This window comes from Eulemur rufifrons, chromosome 6 (assembly GCF_041146395.1).
Source record: "Eulemur rufifrons isolate Redbay chromosome 6, OSU_ERuf_1, whole genome shotgun sequence".
NCBI lineage: Eukaryota > Metazoa > Chordata > Mammalia > Primates > Lemuridae > Eulemur > Eulemur rufifrons.
In genome coordinates this window covers 100,499,696-100,518,202 of record NC_090988.1, presented here as the reverse complement: position 1 = coordinate 100,518,202, position 18,507 = coordinate 100,499,696, and the positions used below count along the sequence as shown (strand labels likewise).

At 41.7% G+C, this 18,507-nt stretch overlaps 1 protein-coding gene across 9 annotated transcripts in view; it reads left to right on the top strand.

Moving 5' to 3' along the window:
- Window positions 1-18,507, top strand: part of PPP6R3 (protein phosphatase 6 regulatory subunit 3) — a 145,199-nt gene that overhangs the window by 122,430 nt on the left and 4,262 nt on the right. For 8 of the 9 annotated variants that reach the window (XM_069471735.1, XM_069471727.1, XM_069471733.1 and 5 more), the window contains 5 exons: window positions 3,550-3,671; window positions 7,215-7,368; window positions 9,229-9,335; window positions 10,535-10,685; window positions 17,036-17,155. In XM_069471735.1, the coding sequence (XP_069327836.1) occupies window positions 3,550-3,671; window positions 7,215-7,368; window positions 9,229-9,335; window positions 10,535-10,685; window positions 17,036-17,155 (654 nt within the window). Of the gene's footprint in view, window positions 1-3,549; window positions 3,672-7,214; window positions 7,369-9,228; window positions 9,336-10,534; window positions 10,686-16,741; window positions 16,760-17,035; window positions 17,156-18,507 lie in introns of all 9 variants that reach the window. The other variant, XM_069471730.1, reaches the window with a different exon arrangement.

Genomic DNA, 18,507 nt, shown 5'->3' with positions numbered 1-18,507 from the left:
TACTGTATTGGATAAATGATCCAAATACCCTAATTAAAAGGCTGAGATTGTCAGATTGGATTAAAAACAAGGCTATGTGCTATAAGAAATAATTTAAATATAAAGACACAGGTTAAGAGGAGAAAGTTGTATGTCAACACTCAGAAAAGCTAGAAGGTCTGTATTAATCTCAAAGTAGATTTCAAAGGAAAGGAAAAAAGAAAATCCTATACTGATGAAGGGGTCAATTCGTTAAGAGGACATAACAATTCTAAATATCTACATACCTAGTTATAGAGCTTTAGCATACACAGAGCCAAAACTGATAGAGCTGTGCAGAGAAATAGGCAAATCTACCATTATAGGCAGATATTTCAACACCCCTCTCTCAGTAATTGATGAAATAATAGGTAGAAATTAGTAAGGATGTAGAACACTTGAACAATACTGTCAACTTGTCCTACTTGCACATTTATAAAGCACTCTCTCCAACAATAGCAAAAACATATTCTTTTCAAATGTATGAAATATTTACCAAGGTAGACCATATTTAGGCCATAAAGCAAGTCTTAATGTATTAATTCCAAAAGGGTACAAGTCATTTTCTGACCAAAATGCAATAGATTTAGAAATCAATAACAGAAAGATCTTTGGGAAGCCCCCAAATATTTAGAAGCTAAATAACACATGGGTCAAAGGGGAAATTTCACTGTATTTTGAATTGTAAGAAAAAGAAAATGCAGTGTATCAGAATTTGGGGGATGCAGCTAAAACAGTACTTAAAGAATTATTTTTAGCACTCACCACCTATATTAGAAAAGAAGAAACAAATCAATGATTTCAGCTTCTACATTAAGAAACTAGAAAAGGGGAGCAAATTAAATCCAAATAAGCTGAAATAAAGGATAATTAAGATTAGAATGGATATATATGAAATGCAAAACAAAAACAATAGAGAAAATGAGTCAAACTAAAGTTGTTCTTTGAGAAGATTGATAAAATTGATAAACCTCTAGTCAGAGTGATGAGAAAAAAAGATGTAAATTACCGTGTCAGTCGTGAGAGAGGTGACATCACTAAATTCTCCAGATAGCTAGAAAGATTAACAGATAAGGGAATACTGTGAAGAACTCTGTGCCAATGAATCTGACAACTTAGATGGTCTTTGAAAGACACGAACTACTAAAACTCAAACAAAAAGACCCAAATAGTCTTGTATCTATTAAAGAAGTTGAATTTTTTAGTTTAAAACTTTCATCATAAAGTAAAAACTCCAGGCCCAGATGGCTTCACTGATGCATGTTACCAGACATTTCAGGAAGAAATTATACCAGTTCTATACAAAACGCTTCCAGAAAATTGAAAAGGAAGGGATATTATTCTTCTAATTCTGTGAGGCCTCACCAGTGTAGCTTGATCCCAAAATCTGACGCCCCCCCCCCCCAAAAAAAGACTGGCTAATTGTATTCATGAGCATAAATGCAGAAACTCTGTTAAAAGTTTAAGCAAATCAAATACAATGGTAATATGTCATGACCAAGTGAGATTTATTCCAGGAATACACAATTGCTTGAACATTTGAAAATCAATCATTGAGCATGTAACCAAATCCAGCATCCATTCCCAATAAAAACTCAGTAAACTAGAAATAAAACAGAATTTCATCAGCCGCATTAAAGCACGTACAAAAAACTTAGAGATTGGCGTCAGACTTGGTGCTAAAAGACTGAAAGTTTCCCCCTAAAATCAGGAACAAGACCTAAACGAGATGTCAGCTCACATCATTTGTTTTCAGTATTGGACTGGAGGGTCCAGCCAGGGCAATAAGTCAAGAAAAAGAAATAGCAGACATCTAGATTGTAAGAGAAAAGTAAAACAATCTTCGTTCCCAGACAACATGACCATTGATATAGAAAATTTGTTGGAATCTACAACAATACTACTAGTACAATTAAAATGATGTCAGCAAAGTTGCATGAAACCAGCAGTATAATTGTATTTCTACATATGGCAACAAACTGTTGAAATTGAAGTTACTAAACAGTAGTATTCATAGTAGCATCAAAAATATTAAGTATATAGGGATAAATCTGACAAAAGACATATAAGACCTGTATGCTAAAAACTATAAAACATAGCTGAGAGAAATTAAAGACAACTTAATGAATGTTTATCAGTAGGAAAACTTAATATTGTTAAGATGCCACTTCTCCCCAGGTTGATCTATAGATTCAGCACAATCTCAAGCAAAATCCTAAGAGGCTTTTTAACTATTCATAAGCAGATTCTTCAATTGATATGGAAACACAAAGGACTTAGAATAGCCAAAACAACTTTCACAGAAAACAACAAAATTGAAAGACTGACACTACCTGATTTCAAAATACAGTGATTAAGACAGTGTGGTATTGGCACAAAGATAGGGCACAGATCAGTGGGACAGAATAGAGAGCCTCTAAATAGGCTGACACACACGTGGACAACAGACTTGTTAGAGGTACAAAAACAATTAAGTGGAGAAAGATAGTCTTTTTTAACAAGTGGTGCTTGGCCAGGTGTGCTGGCTCACACCTGTAATCCTAGCACTCTGGGAGGCCGAGATGGGAGGATTGCTTGAGTTCAGGAGTTCAAGATCAGCCTGAGCAAGAGTGAGACCCTGTCTCTACTAAAAATAGAAAAATTAGCCGGGTGTTGTGATGTGTGCCTATTGTCCCAGCTACTTGGGAGGCTGAGACAGTAGGATCGCTTGAGCCCAGGAGTTTGAGATTGCTGTGAGCTAGGCTAACATCATGGCACTCTAGCCGGGGCAACAGAGTAAGACCCTGTCTCCCAAAAAAAAAAAAAAAAAAAATTGGTGCTGGGACAATTGGACATCCATATTCAAGAAAATGGATTGCATACCTCTTACCTTCTGAATATATTGACTCAAAATGTATATTACAGCTAATTATAAAATATTTTTTGATATATATCACCAAAAGCACAATACCTAAAAGCAAAATTGTAGTAAGTTGAACTTCATCAAAATTTAAAACTTCTATTCTTCAAAAGACACCATTAAAATGAAAGGAGAAACCATGCACTGAGAGAAAAATATTTACAAATCATATGTCTGATAAAAAAGACTTCTATGTAGAGTTAAGAAATCTCTACTCAGTTACAAAAGATAGCCCAATTTTTAAAATGCACTAAACATGTGAAAAGACACTTGAGAAGATACATGAGGCCAAATAAACATGAAAATATGCTCAAAATCCTTGATCATTAGGAAAAGCAAATTAACACCACAATGAGATACCACCACAGACCCGTTAGAGGCATATTTTTTAGATTGTCATCTCCACCTTTAAGCAAAGTACAAGCGTAGAGCAGTTGAGGCTGAGCATGAGGCAAGGCACACTCACACAAAGCAGGGTCTTCCCGGATGTCAGTCAAGTGGCACTCGGGAGGATAGGGTCCAGTTAAAGCACAATATGATTTTTATTGTTGGATGACCTTCAGAAATTTCTGAGTTTAGCTGGTAGGTCATAAACAGCATTAAATACTTTGGTCTCTTTTCTTTGTTCTTAGCTCGGGCAGCACAGACAGTGAGGAAAGCACAGACTCTGAAGAAGAGGATGGAGCAAAGCAAGACTTGTTTGAGTCCAGCAGTGCCAACGCGGAAGATAAGATGGAGGTGGACTTGAATGAACGTAAGTTACCTTATTCTTCCATATTAGTTGCTGCATGTTGGAATTAGATACTTTGAAAAATAGGTAAAAGAGTAGTGTGAAGCATCTGAGATGACTTCTGAAGGAATGGCTAAGTTTTAGAGGTTTAAGTTTCAAAGACTGGGCTTGGGAAAGGAGCAAGTTATGCCTTTGATGATAAGGCATCTCTTTATGATATGCAAATCCTGCGTGTGAGGCCGGCTAGAGGACATAGCACACTGGTAGGTCAGTCTTACAGCTACAGAGGCCATGTGCTGTAGCAGAAGAGTAAAGACCACAGATTGGGTAGAGGTAAGGAAATAATTGTGGTTTTTAGAATTATGAATAAACCAGAGGAAAAGCTTTAGCTTTAATGATTTTAAATGGTTTTAAAATATGTTACTCATAGTTTATTTATGAAAATTATAGCCTAAAAACTTGTCTCCCTAAGTGCTTGTATGTGCCCTGCCACTTGCTAAGAAGACTTGAGCTAGTTGGCCTTTTAAAAAATACTGTTAACCTACAAAAGTTCAGAAAAATGTTCATGTGAAAGAGCCATATGAGTTGATGGGGGCTTTCCCCAAGTTTGACCAGTTCTTGTCCTCCAGGAAGGGCTTTATGTGCCTGGTCCTAGAGGCTGAAACCCAGCTGGGGATGAAACTCATGGTAACCTCAGAGCTGGGTGGGACTTGTGCAGCCATCCAGCAGCCACCACGTTACAGATGAGGAGTCTGGGAGCCAGCGAGGAAACGAGAGTTACCTTCTATCCACTGACTCCGTTTCCAGCTCAGCCTCCTCAGTAGGTGGAAGTAGACTTTTCTCTCAGTAATTCATTTTGAGAGAGGTCGGGTGCGGTGGCTCACGCCTGTAATCCTAGTACTCTCGAGGCTGAGGCAGGCAGATTGCTTGAGCTCAGGAGTTCGAGACCAGCCTGAGCAAAAGCAAGACCCGTCTCTACTAAAAATAGAAAGAAATTATATGGACAGCTAAAAATATATATAGAAAAAATAAGCCGGGCATGGTGGCACATGCCTGTAGTCCCAGCTACTCGGGAGGCTGAGGCAGGAGGATTGCTTGAGCCCAAGAGTTTGAGGTTGCTGTGAGCTAGGCTGAGGCCATGGCACTCTAGCCCGGGCAACAGAGTGGGACTCTGTCTTAAAAAAAATAATCCATTTCAAATCAGCATGCCTTTATCAAGTTCCTACTGTATGCCAAGTTTGGGCTTGTAACTGTGAACAAGCCACACAGACTCCAGGGGCTTGGCGTCTGCTGGGGAAATAGATCAGTGCAGGGTGCAGGGGGGTGGGGATGAGACCTGGAAGACTGGAGGAAAGGAGCCCAGCTCCACCAGGCACCTGCACACCCAGAAGTGTGAGGCTTAAGGACAAGTAGGGATTAGTCAGTTTGAAAGAGAAAACAACCAATAGGAAGGCACAACGAGGCTGCTTAATGTGGCTCGAGGGTGAGAAGGCCGGAGGCTAGATCCAGAATTGTCTTCTGAAAGTTCTGGGGAACCCCTGAAGATTTGGCTAAGAATAACGAACTTTTTCATCTTCCCAATTGGAAACTGTACCCAATTGAACAGTTCCCCATTTCCCCCTCCCCAGCCCCTAGCAATTCCCCATTCTACTTTGTTTCTATGGATTTGACTACTCTTGGGACCTCATATAAATGGAATCATACAGTATTTGTCTTTATTAACTGGCTCATTTCACTTAACATACTGTCCCCACTGTTCATCCTTGTGGCATATACAGGATTTCCTTCTTTTTAAAGGCTCAATAATATTCTGGAATCTATGGTTCTTGGAGTGGGCTGGGTGTGGATACGTGACTTGGAGGGAAGCCATGAACTGGGCATGACTTACTGCATGCACTCTTGTTGCCGCTCTGACTCGAGGACTGGGTGGAGGAAGCAGAGAAGGAGGGTGAGCACCCTAGGTGCATTCAGGTTTACCCTGCCTCCCGGGCACAGCACTGCCGGGCACCAGCCCTCCTGCTTCTCTGTTCCTTGGGAAAGGCTTGTCTTGGGTCATCAGATCTCTGGAGTCACAAGGTGTTGAGTGTGGGGAGGATTCTCTCCCAGGGCTGCAGGGCTGCCCCAGAGAGCTTCTTCCACCCCACCAGTCTCTGTGGCTTCTTTTGGAGGTTCTGTGGACTATTCAGAACAGTTTCTAATGTCATACTGACTCTAAGGAGCTAAGCTGAGAAAGAATATCCCAGAGTGCTAACAACAGAAGAGTCATTTTTGTGTTGGCCTAATTTAGTTATAAGTGGAACTGACTGAGATGGAATGATTCCAGAGCTTTGCACGTGGTGGGCTGGCAAAAACATCTATCAGGTTGACTTTTCTGAGATTTCGGGTGAGATTTTTAAGCATTCAGGCGTTACCTCTTCTTGGTATCATGGAGCCCTGCCACACTCACACAGATGGACAGGCAAAACTAATTAAGTGCCTGTTATGTGCAGGCCCTCATTTAGTCCTCACTAAGGAGATAGGTAGTCCTTATGTGAATTGAACAAATGAGGAAGGAACTTGGAGAAGTTAACTTGCCCAAAGTCATAGCAAGGTCTGTCTTTAAAACTGGAACATTTCTATTCTACACAGGTCCTTCCATCACTTGCGTCTAGTATAAGCCCCTAAATGGCTAGCAGGTTCCCTAGCATTCCTTCCTTACAGCCTAGACGTTCCTAATTGTGATAGAAAACATCCCCGACAGAGTGCAGTGGCTCTTACACCCCACTTGTCCCCAGCAAGGATTGAGGATTCAGCACACTGTGAAGGAAAAGCATGGTGTGCAATTTGAGCAAATAAATGGAGACCTAATTTCATCCGAAGGGACACATCTCTTAGAAAGTGACAGTTAAACAGAGACCCACAGATTAAATCCAAACTTGGCCAGCAGGCAGCATAATAAGAAGGGGCCCACAGACACTAGCAGCATGCCCAAGCAAGTTCTGCCTCTGCGACCTCTGAGGTCAGTCCTGTAACTACAGGACTGAGGAAGCCTTCCTGGTGCTTGTGTTGGTTGTGTTGGAGTACAGGGAGGCCAGGGAATGTATGAAGTGCAGCCGTATCTGGACGGGGAAGCATTAAGGTTGTTTCCAGTTTATTGCAGTTGAATAATCCACATGTTGTTTTTTTAAATAAACTTTACTTTGGAATAATTTAGATTAATAGAAAAGTTGCAAAGATAGTATAGTAAGTTCCTATATACCCTTCACCTTGCTTTCCCCAGTGTTAATGTAGCCATGATATTTTGTCAAAAATAAGAAATTAACATTAACATAACCTTTTATATGTAGGTTTATATCCTCATGTAATATTTCTATTTGAAAAAGTTGTTAGAAGTCAGAGGAAACATACAGTTCTATAATGTGATACTGTCAAGTTGCCCTTGCCACTCCTACCATAGTACATTCCAAGCCTCTCTTCCTCACAGTCCCAATCTTTTTTTTGTCACTGCTAATGTATTTTTGAAAAATATCTTATGCTACATTAAACTACTGAAATATTCTCCAAATAAAATTTCTTTCCTCTTTTTAGCACCCAACTGGTCAGCCAACTTTGACGTCCCAATGGAGACAACCCACGGTGCTCCGCTGGACTCTGTGGGGTCTGACGTCTGGAGCACAGAGGAGCCAATGCCAACTAAGGAGACGGGCTGGGCTTCTTTTTCAGAGTTCACGTCTTCCCTGAGGTGAGCAAATGTGTGCTGTCTCTAAAGCTTTCCCTAGGAGAACTGGAGCTGTGAGTGTTTGCTGTTAATACATGTTCTTACTTTAATTTACTTCCAGTTGAATGTAGTGCCTTAAATAAGATTAAAAATCAACATGGGGGTTGAGAACTGACAACAGTTGTGTGTTACAAGAAAAACAGTTACCGTCTTCCTTTCCTTTGGGATAAATTGGGAAAGGGAGCAGTTCTTGAACAAAGTAGCTTGGGAGGATGTGGTGCCAGGGCACTAGCACGTTGCAGCAGCAGGTGTTCATCTCCGTGGTCTTTTCTGGCTTCCCAGAGCTGTCAGGACAGGATTGAGGAGAACAGGAACAAGTTCATGTGAAGCCAAGGACTCCTGACAGGCACCCCCGTGTGGGGTGTTGCAGGAAAATGCAAAATGTATGTTGAATTCTACAGATATATGAACTTGTATTTCACTTGTGAATAAATTTATAGCACTAGTACGGTGCCATAGATTAAAGCCTGTGACAGATACGGCTGTCAGTCTTGCTGTTGGTATTATTCTCAATGACAGAAACCTGTCATTTCACAAGTATTGTCAGCCTTTGAGTGTTAAACTATAGTTTTCATGTCTCTCTAGGTTTAGTTTGATTTGCTAAATGTTTTTTGTCTACTGAAAAAAAAAAAATCTCTACCACCCTATTTGGAAGACTGTTGCTTTCCCTGTTGTAACAAATAATGTTTTAAAAAATCGCCAGCCTGAGCAAGAGCGAGACCCCACCTCTACTAAAAATAGAAAGAAATTATATGGACAGCTAAAAATATATATAGAAAAAATTAGCCGGGCATGGTGGCGCATGCCTGTAGTCCCAGCTACTCGGGAGGCTGAGACAGGAGGATCCCTTGAGCTCAGGAGTTTGAGGTTGCTGTGAGCTAGGCTGACGCCACGGCACTCACTCTAGCCTGGGCAACAGAGTGAGACTCTGTCTCAAAAAAAAAAAAAAAAAAAATCGTTGGTAATACAGAAGATAGGAAGACACACTACTTTGAGCTGACAGTTACTGTCTTAGACAAACCAATGAGTAGGCTAAAACCTATGCTGCTTTATAGTAACCATAACAGTAATGTTACACTATTATTCCAAGGTACAATTGAGGTTTGTGAAAAATGTCTCTAAGATACTATGAGTTATTTCATCAGCCCTGCTTCAGTACAGGACAGTCACATTTGCTCTTGCTTGTTTCTCTTTATAACTGGAGGATAAGAGCCCTGGGTTACTTGAGAATGTCACTGAGGCAGCTTGCTTCTCTTTGCCCCCGTGTACAGGCCTCGGGGTCTGTAGAGGGGTGTTGCCACATGGGAATGGGGATAAAATGGGAAGTAAGTTTTCTCCCTCATCCAGCCTCTCTCCTCCCCACACTCAGTATTTGGTGTTTCTTACCATGTTTTCACAATTCCAACAATAAACGTCATTAAGAGGGCCAGTTCCCTCCAGGCAGTGTGTCTCAAGGTAAGTCAGGATTTTTGTAAAACCCATCAACCTGGTAGATCAGTTGATACTGTACACTGTATATCACTGCTGTCCAAGCCCTGGGAGCCTGGTGATCATGGTGGGGCTGAGAGGTGGGGGCATTCTGAGCCTGTTTAGAATTCTCTACGAAGTCCCTGCCTTACTGCCCACCCATACTCGTCTGCTACTTCAGGGAGCTACTTGCGGTTAGGTCTGTGTCTCGTTGGAGTCTATAACCCAGCTACTCTTACACAAATGCTGATGTCTCCCAACAGAAACAGAACTTATTTTGAAAGGTTTTTTGTGTATAACGGGGTAACTGACGGTTGTTCCCCACTGCTAACATCTGAATTTTCTCTTTTCTGAAAGCACAAAAGATTCTTTAAGGAGTAATTCCCCAGTGGAAATGGAAACCAGCACTGAACCCATGGGCCCTCTGACCCCCAGTGTTGCCGCGCTGGCCGCACAGCCGGAAGGTGAGTGTGGGGAGTTCACGTGGCAGCCTTATCAAACCGATCTGACTCTCAGGCTCAAGGGCTAACGGGAGCCAGGAAAATGAGATGGCGGGTCTGACATCCACGGGGCAAGTTACCAGGCACGGCAATGTGCAGATAAGGAAATTGAGGCCCAGAAAGGAAGAAAGCCTTAGCCTACAGTACCCGGGGTGAATAAAACCAGAGCCAGATGTGTGTGTGCCAAGTCTGTGCTTAGTTTTCCCTTGCAGTTTGCTTTGCTAGGTACGTGGTGTATCTGGGTTCACTTCAGGCTATGGGTCTGTTTATTTTCTCTTCACCGTCATGAGTAGATGAAATGGTCACAGGTATCTATATAAAGTTCCAGTGGGTTGTCTGATAACTGCAAATATTCACCTATGTTCCTTTCATTGGCTCTGAACTGTTTGCAGCCTGATGAGTAGGGCTTTCAGCAGGTGAGGGGGTGTCAGCAAAGGGGGTGTGATGGGGCATTGGAAGTATGTGGGGGGCAAGGATCGTAAGGAGGGAACAAGAAGCAAGTTCTGGGAGAGAGAAATGAGGATACAGGTGGAGGGCACAAAACCCATTTGTCATTTTTATATACATTTGATAGAGATTACTTCACTTTACCCCTCAGTTGTATAAGTAGGGTCACTTGTCCCCATTTTATGGATAAGGAAACTCAGGCACAGATGAGTTCCTTGCCCAAGGGTTGTACCACCAGGAAGTCTGACCTCAGAGCACAAGCTTGTCACCAGTATACCATGTGGCTTCCTGTTATAAAAAAGAAACTCCACCAGACACCACAGAAAGTAACTCTGAAAACAAAAAGGAGTAAGACCCAAGTGGGTGCAGGTAGAATGCAGGTAGCTGCCTGCTCTGCCCTGTGCTGTCGGTGGGGACAGTCGGGGGCAGGCACCTGTGGGGCGAAGGCTGAATGTGTAGGGGATGTTGAGCTGCAAAGGATATGGGAGACTCGCTGGTCTTCTAAGGAAGAAAACCCATGAAACGTCTCCCTGATAGGCTATTTTAAGAACCTGTGCCCATTAAGAATCTGGCCCAGGCACCAGCAGGCAAGCCATCTCACTCTTACTGGCTTCAGGCAGTAGATACGACATTTGGCAGGTGGATCTGCACAGAAGAGGGCAGCAGTGCCTGTTGGGCTTTGCTGTGTATGACCATCAGCTGTGCTCTCTCTTCAGGGCCAGGCAGTGTGGCCATGGAAGCCAGCTCTGACGGAGAGGAGGATGCGGAAAGTACAGACAAGGTAACTGAGACAGTGATGAATGGCGGCATGAAGGAAACGCTCAGCCTCACTGTAGATGCCAAGACAGAGACTGCGGTCTTCAAAAGGTAACCAGGGGCCAGCTCCTACTGGCAGCTGCAGGTTGTTGGGAGGTTGGTGGGGGAGAAACCTCAAAACATTAAAATTTTTAATTTGATACAAATGAGCGTTCAGACATTAGCTTGGTGTCTTTCCAACATCTCCATTAGACACAGTAAATCATGATGAAAAGATTGAGAGTTTAGGCCCCTAAGTACCTTTTTCCCGTGTGTGTGTGTGTTCGTTCAGAAGACTGTATTTAGGTGTAGCATATTGACAGAATTAAGAGAATTGACAGTTCTTTTGTCACAGTAGAAATTGTATAGTGACGGCCGGGCGCGGTGGCTCACGCCTGTAATCCTAGCACTCTGGGAGGCCGAGGTGGGCGGATCGTTTGAGCTCAGGAGTTCGAGACCAGCCTGAGCAAGAGCGAGACCCCATCTCTACTAAAAATAGAAAGAAATTATATGGACAGCTAAAAATATATATAGAAAAAATTAGCCGGGCATGGTGGCACATGCCTGTAGTCCCAGCTACTCGGGAGGCTGAGGCAGTAGGATCGCTTGAGCTCAGGAGTTTGAGGTTGCTGTGAGCTAGGCTAACGCCACGGCACTCACTCTAGCCGGGGCAACACAGTGAGACTCTGTCTCAAAAAAAAAAAAAAAAAAAAAAAGAAATTGTATAGTGGCTGTAGAGCACAGCCCATGGAAACCAAAGGTTCCTTACCGTACAGATCATTGTCTCTCGACATAACGCAATCATTAGAATTTAGTAGCAGAATGATAGCTTTAAAAAAAAAAACCTTTGTATTTGGAAATTAGCAACCTTACTTTTAAACTTACGGGTCAAAAAAGGAATCATAGTGGAAATTTAAAACTTAAAACTGAGAGAATAGTAGGAAAACCTTCTATCAAAACCTAAGGACTGCGGCTAAGCCAGTGCTTAGAGCTTTAGTCCCCATCTTTGAAGACCCTTTCAGAGATCACAAGAAGGAATGTGCCCCAACTCATTATGAGGTCATATAAGACAAAGGAAGTATGAAAAACTAATTATAGGCTAATTTCATGTATGGGCATAGGCACTCAAAACTTTCAAGTTAAAAACTAGCAAACCAAATCCAGCAATGTATTTTTAACTCATGACGAAGAGTGTGTCACATCAGCGTGTCACACTATGACACTTCAATGTGTAACATGGTAAAAATTATTAAAGGTGATTCACAGATAAAATGAGAAAAGCATATGATAAAAATTAAAGCTGTTCATGATTTTTTAGTAGCCCAGGGGTAATAGAAAGTGGCTTCCTGAAACTGACAAGTATCTATAGAAAATCTACAGCAGAATTTATTCTTAACCGTGAAGCGTTAGAAGTATTCTCTTTAAAGAGAAGAACCAGACTGTAGGTCCTACAGTTACTGCTTCTCTTCAGCACTATGGTGGTGGTCTGAACAAATGCAACATTTAAAAAATTAAATAAAAGGCGTAAAGATTTGAAAGAAATAAATAAAATAGTCATTGTTTATAGACTATGATTTCCTACATAGAAAATTCCAGTTGAATCTGTAGATAAGTATTAGAATAGAAAAGTTTAGCAAGTTTACTAGTTACATACAAAAATCACTTACATCCTATAAACCAATAAAGTGTTCCAGATGTGCCTGTTTGTTTTTAATTAAAATGTTAAACCTTGTCTGTAAGATAACTAGGAATACAGTCTTTATGCTAAATGAATTTAAAACTTTATTGAAAGATAAAGACCTAAATATAAATACTGACATTTGCCATGTTTATTAATGGTAAGGTTATCTTTGGCATTTCTCAACAAGTTAATCGATAAAATTAATGAAATTTCTGTGAAAACCCCTAGAGAGATTTTCTTAGAAATTGAGAAGCTGATTGTGATATTTATAAAGAAGACTAAAAAGAACCAAGAATAGCCAAGCAAGAACATTTTGAAGAACAAGTTAGAGGCTCCAACATTTTAGATATCAAGACTTTATAAACGTAAAGCTATTGAGATGACTTGGCCTTAACAAAGAGAACCCCGTCCCCACTTCCAGAACTTGATGCATGTTACAATGACGTTACAATTCCGTGAGGAAAGAATGGGCGAACAGTCTCAGCATAAATATGAAAGACATAACTGTGCAAGTTTTAGAAGCCAACGTAAGAGAGTATCTTCACAATTTGGGAGTGTTTTTTAACCACAGAAAGCCAAACCATAAAGGAAAATATTGGTAAATTTGACTTCATTTATTTCTAATATTCTAATATTCTAAAAGGCACACTAACATGAAAAGACAAGCCACAAAGAATCAGTAACCAGGATATAGGAAGAACCTAATATCAGTAAGGAAGAGATAAACAATCTAGTTTTTAAAAATAGGCAAGCAAAACTATCTGTGGAGGAAAACAAGGAGCAAACCAAATCCAGGGTTATTCAGCCTCACAAGTAAATGGGACCTGTCAGTTACAGTGATAATTAAAGCTGTTTTGTGCACGTTGGCCTACTAGTTCCTCTCTTAAGTTGTTACAGAAAACAGAAAAAGTACAAAGCCTGCCCAGATCATTTTATGAGGGCGGTGAAATCTTAATTCCAAAACTAGGTAAGGATAATTACAGAAAATGATCAGCCTATGCCACTTACAAGCAAACTAAATGCAAAAATCCTCTGTGAGTTATTTACTGACTGAATCTAACAGTGTATTAGATATAATTTATAATGATCAGTTAGGGCAGCGGTCCCCAACCTTTTTGGCACCAGAGACCGGTTTCATGGAAGACAATTTTTCCACAGATGGTGGGGTTGGGGGGGAGCGCAGCTGGTGATATACAGCCTGGTTCCTAACAGGCCTCAGCCCGGGGGTTGGGGACTGCAGTTAGGGTTTATCCTGGACTACAAGGATGGCTGAACATCAGGAAAATGAGTCAGTATGGTATTAAAAGGAAAGTCAGTCATTGGAGTTTTTGATGAAGCTTTTGACAAGGTTCCATACCTTTATAAGATTAAAACTTTGAGCAAATTAGTAACAAGTGAATTTCCTTAACTTGGTAAAAAGTTAAATATTAATACTAAAATGCTACATCACAAGTTATACTTAATGAAGAAATTTTAGATGCATTACTTTAAGATAAGGACCAAATAAGGATGTTAATTATCCCTGCCAGCATATAGACAGTCCTGGGAAGAAAAGGAAGTAGCAGTGTAGGTCAAGATTAGGGGAGAAGTGATAAAACTGTTATTCTTTGCAGATAGTAATGAATATAACCAAGTCAGTAGCAAACTTTTGTAACTAATAAGAATTCAGCAAAGCTATTGAATAAGAGATCAATTTTAACACATTAACTGCCATGTGATTTGTATTTAAGTCACCCTAACTTTGAGCCCAGGGCCTTGTGAAACATATGTAACTCACGCACACGTCTCTTTACCTGGGAGCCGCGTGGTTTGCAGGCAACTCACACTGCCTTGCTGTAGCATACATGTTACCCGATGGGTGGCCCCTGGGCAAAGCCCTGCAGTTGATTCATGAAAATCTTACTTACTGATGTTCTTGTTGTTACAATTAATACTGACAATTTAATTGCATGTAACTCATGCACAGAAAACAATAAAAAATGAATTTTTCATTAAATTAGAAAGGATTGTTTTATTTTCGAAGTTTTTATTCTATTTTCTTAATAAAACATCGTGGTCCCAAGGAAAAAGGTTTTTTTCTCTAGTGTGGCAGTCAGTGTGTTAAAATTTGGTAGCCTTTCTCTACATCGGTAATAAGAAACAAATATGTATAATAAAAAGGCAAAGTATCATTCACAAAAAATGTCAAACTATAAACATTTAGGAATTATCTTAACCCAGATCTGTATAAAGAACACTTGGAGGCAAAACTAGACAAGGGGAGACCATGGCACAGCTCAGTGCTGCAGACGCCTGCCACCGTCAAATCAGTCTTTCAGTTTAATGTGGTCCTAGTCAAAACTTCTGTTGGATTTTTAGAAGGAACTTGATAAGCACATTCTAAAATATATATGAAAAAATAAAGGTTCCCAAATTGCTTAGAGATAACCAAAAGGGAAAATTTAATAAGAGGCTTGCCCTGCCAGATACTCAGTCATGCTGCAAAGTCACAGTGATTGAAACAGTTTTGATATTAGCATCCAGACATGTGATGGAACAGAGAGAGTAATAATGGAGATGGTTTAGTAAGTGAGGGGAGGAAGCTGGCTTACTACAAGGAAAAATGTCAAACTAGGTCTCTTTAATCCACATCTTAAAGCAACTCCAGGTGGATTTAAAAGATTCTTTGTGTGTGCCACGACCCGCGCTCTAAACACCTCACGTGTATTAACTCATGTGTGTCTCTTAGGAACCCTGTGAGTTAGGTACTGTGACTATCACCCCTACTTTCCAGATGAGGAAACAGACACCGGAGTTGAGTGATGTGGCCAAAGTCTCCTGGTAGTTGTTGATACAAGAGAACATAGAATATTTTCTAACTTATGGGCAGAAAAGTACTCCTTAAAAAAAAAAAAACCCTCAGAAGCATAAACTATAATGCAAATAGTTGAATTAGATCATACAAAAGTTAAAGATTTCTGGTTGATAAAGTACCATAGACAAAATTAAGAAACTAGTGGCAAATTGAAAAAAGAAATGTGTAATATGTAAATCAATGAGAGAATGACATTTAATATTCAAGTAAGTCATATTAACCATAATAAAAAGAAAAACAAAATCAGAAAATGGGCAAAAAATACCAGTTTACAGACAAGGAAACCCAAAAGGCTAAAAAGAAAAAAAAAGTGCACAAAATTCCTTCATTATTCAGAGAAATATAAGTGATAGCTGTATATCCCCTTACCATACTAGGAGAAAATAAAAAGGCAGATAAGCTGAGTGCTGGGGGGGCTATGGGCCTGCAGGATCCCTGTGGGCCTGCTAGCGGGGAGTGCAAATGGGCAGTTATTCTGCATAGTTGTATGGGGTTCTTTGTAGGTGGAAAGGCGGCCCAGAATTTTCTACTCCTGGGTATAGAGCCCCGAGAAATGGCCAAACAGGTCTTTAGGGGCCATGGGCGGTGGCATTCAGTGCAGCATTGTGCCTGGAGGTGGAGGTCAGTGTTGGTGTGAGGAGCCAGGCGGTGTGTCATAGGTGCACACCAGGGACACCAGTGGGTCTCCCAAACATGCTGAGTTTAGAGATAAGTGTAGCGAGTTACATGAGTCAGTGCCAGTCATGTGACTCAAAATACACATGTGTAATGATGATACATCTTAAAAGAATTAAAATAGTAAACACATTAGAATAGTTGCTTTGGAGGATAGGGAGTGGAGAATGGGGATAAAGAGAAATAAGTTTAAAAAGTAATATACCAGCTAATTTATATGATCACCAAATTATTAGATTTTAATTAATTTTCCTACATAGAAATTGTCTGGAAATATTTAGAAACCACTCAAGAAATCATCCTAAAATTAAGATTCACCATAAGCAAATCCAGGCCAAGACTGAGCTCTGAGAGTGATGGACCTTTCAAAGGGACCCTTCAGGTGACCTTTAACTTACATTAGTGCAATTCTGGTTGTGTGATTCTCATTTGGAGACCAGGCAGAATAGGCAAAAGTATAGATTTCTAGCCCACAGAATTGAGGAAAGTGGCTGCCGCTTCTCTCTCACCGCCAGGAGCCGTCTAAGGGGCAAAGGTAATCCTGTGTTTCAGTCCCCCCGGTCCTGTGTGCCCTTAGGACCCGTTCTTGGTGCCCTGTTCTCCCTCGTGGTGTTTGTACTTCTTACACATTGTTGGAAGGCAACTCGAGAAGTCATTAAATCTGGTACAGGCAGCAGGGTGCCCTCCTCACATGACTGAGGTTTCCAGCCAGCAAGCTGATGGGTGGGCTTGGACCTGAAAGCAAAATGCTTTAACTAAAGACTCATTCCTTCAAACAGGTTCATTTGACACCTTCACCGAGTCTGCAGTTTTGCTAATGTGCAGTCGTGGACATATTATTCCCCCAAATTCCTCATTTCTAGGAGTATTCTGAAACTCTTGTACATTTCTTTTTCTGTTTTGCACACTTGGCTTCAGAGTGTTGAAATCCTATCGGTATGTACAGTAATACGGGACTGTTCTTTACCAGACACCAGCTGCATTACATTGTCCCTCTTTTGATTCCCACTTGTGTGTAATCCTTCCTTTCGTGATTCCCCAGTCACTGTCTGTGGTCCCTGTGATTGTGCCCCCCTGAGCATGCTCAGCCCCAGGACGCTTTGCCCCCGCAGCAGTCATGACTTCAGAGCCATTTGCATGTGACCTCATCCTTTGGTACCTAGATGCTGGTACCCAAGATGTATGATGTGCCTGTCATCCTCTTTCCTGCAGTGAGGAAGGAAAACTGTCTACCTCTCAAGATGCTGCTTGTAAAGAAGTGGAGGAGAGCCCTGGCGTGGCAGAGGTGAAGTGCGTAGCGCCCCGGCCCCCCAGCAGTAGTCCAGAGCAGAGGTAACTCCCCGCGGCCTCAGACCCTGCCCAGGCCCTGCTCTCGCCTGGTCTGCTGTCTCCCAGGAGTTGGGAGGGGAGTCAGCCTCTGGGAGGGGGACTAAAGGGTCATCTACAGGTGTGCTTGAGCGTTCTGCAGCTTACTCGGCACATTAGCGTCTTCTCAATCCTTACGGAGATCAGGGGGAGAACGTAGAACAGCAGTGTATCTCCTTACCGCAGAAACCGGAAATTGGCTCATTTTTAGAGACTGTAACATCACTGGCTCTTTCAGAAGAGCCTGGGAATGGAAGGGAGTCTCGAGCTGACACTCTTCCCCTCTGTTGGTGAGCTCAAGGTGATATTGGGCCCTCCAGGATTGGGGTCCTCATTGGCCCCTATAAATCCCCAGCTGCCGGGCACAAGCAGATCCTGAGGCCTGTTTTCCCACAGCCTTGCCTCGTGGCACCCAGGGAGAACTTGCCTAGAGGAGTCCCTTTCATATGTATAGCTAAATATTCTAAACTCTTAAGCAATTCCTTGTGTAGAATTTTGCTTTTCAAAATATTTAATATTGTCTTGATAAAGTGTGAAAATCTCACTACCAGAGCTGTGTCATTTGGAATGTGATGTTTTTCTGGTTACCTTTTGCTTAGACTGAGCCAGTAGTCTGAAGGGATAGGCCAAGCCCAAGCCTCAGCCACCAGGGGCTGTGCCCAAGCCTGTGTGCACAAGGTCGCAGGAAAAGCGAGGTTGGCCCCTGACAGCCCTGGAGCATGCACCACATGAGCAGGTGCCCCTGGGCCACAAGGAACTTTGTTTGGCACTTCCCAGAATTAACCTTTTGATTAAATATGTCTAAGATTGTATATTCGTTCCATAAGGAATAAAGTGACCTTTAAAGCTATTTCAGAGAATTGTACTTTCCCCCTGGCCTGAATCCTGCCCCCCTCCCAGTTCCCCAAAATCTTCTAGGCTTTCTCTGGGAACAAAACCAGCAGGAACCAGCAGGGGGCACTCTCTGTCTGCTGATCAGGAAACAAGTGTTCCTCTAGTGGAAATTATAGGCAAAATGAAGGCTTTGTTTTTGTGGTTAAAATATTTTTGTGTGTCTCTAAAAAAACCCATTATAAGAACTGTTTGAGGCTGGGCGCGGTGGCTCACGCCTGTAATCCTAGCACTCTGGGAGGCCGAGGCAGGTGGATCACTCGAGGTCAGGAGTTCGAGACCAGCCTGAGCAAGAGCGAGACCCCATCTCTACTAAAAATAGAAAGAAATTATATGGCCAACTAAAATATATATATAGAAAAAATTAGCCGGGCATGGTGGTGCATGCCTGTAGTCCCAGCTACTCGGGAGGCTGAGGCAGGAGGATC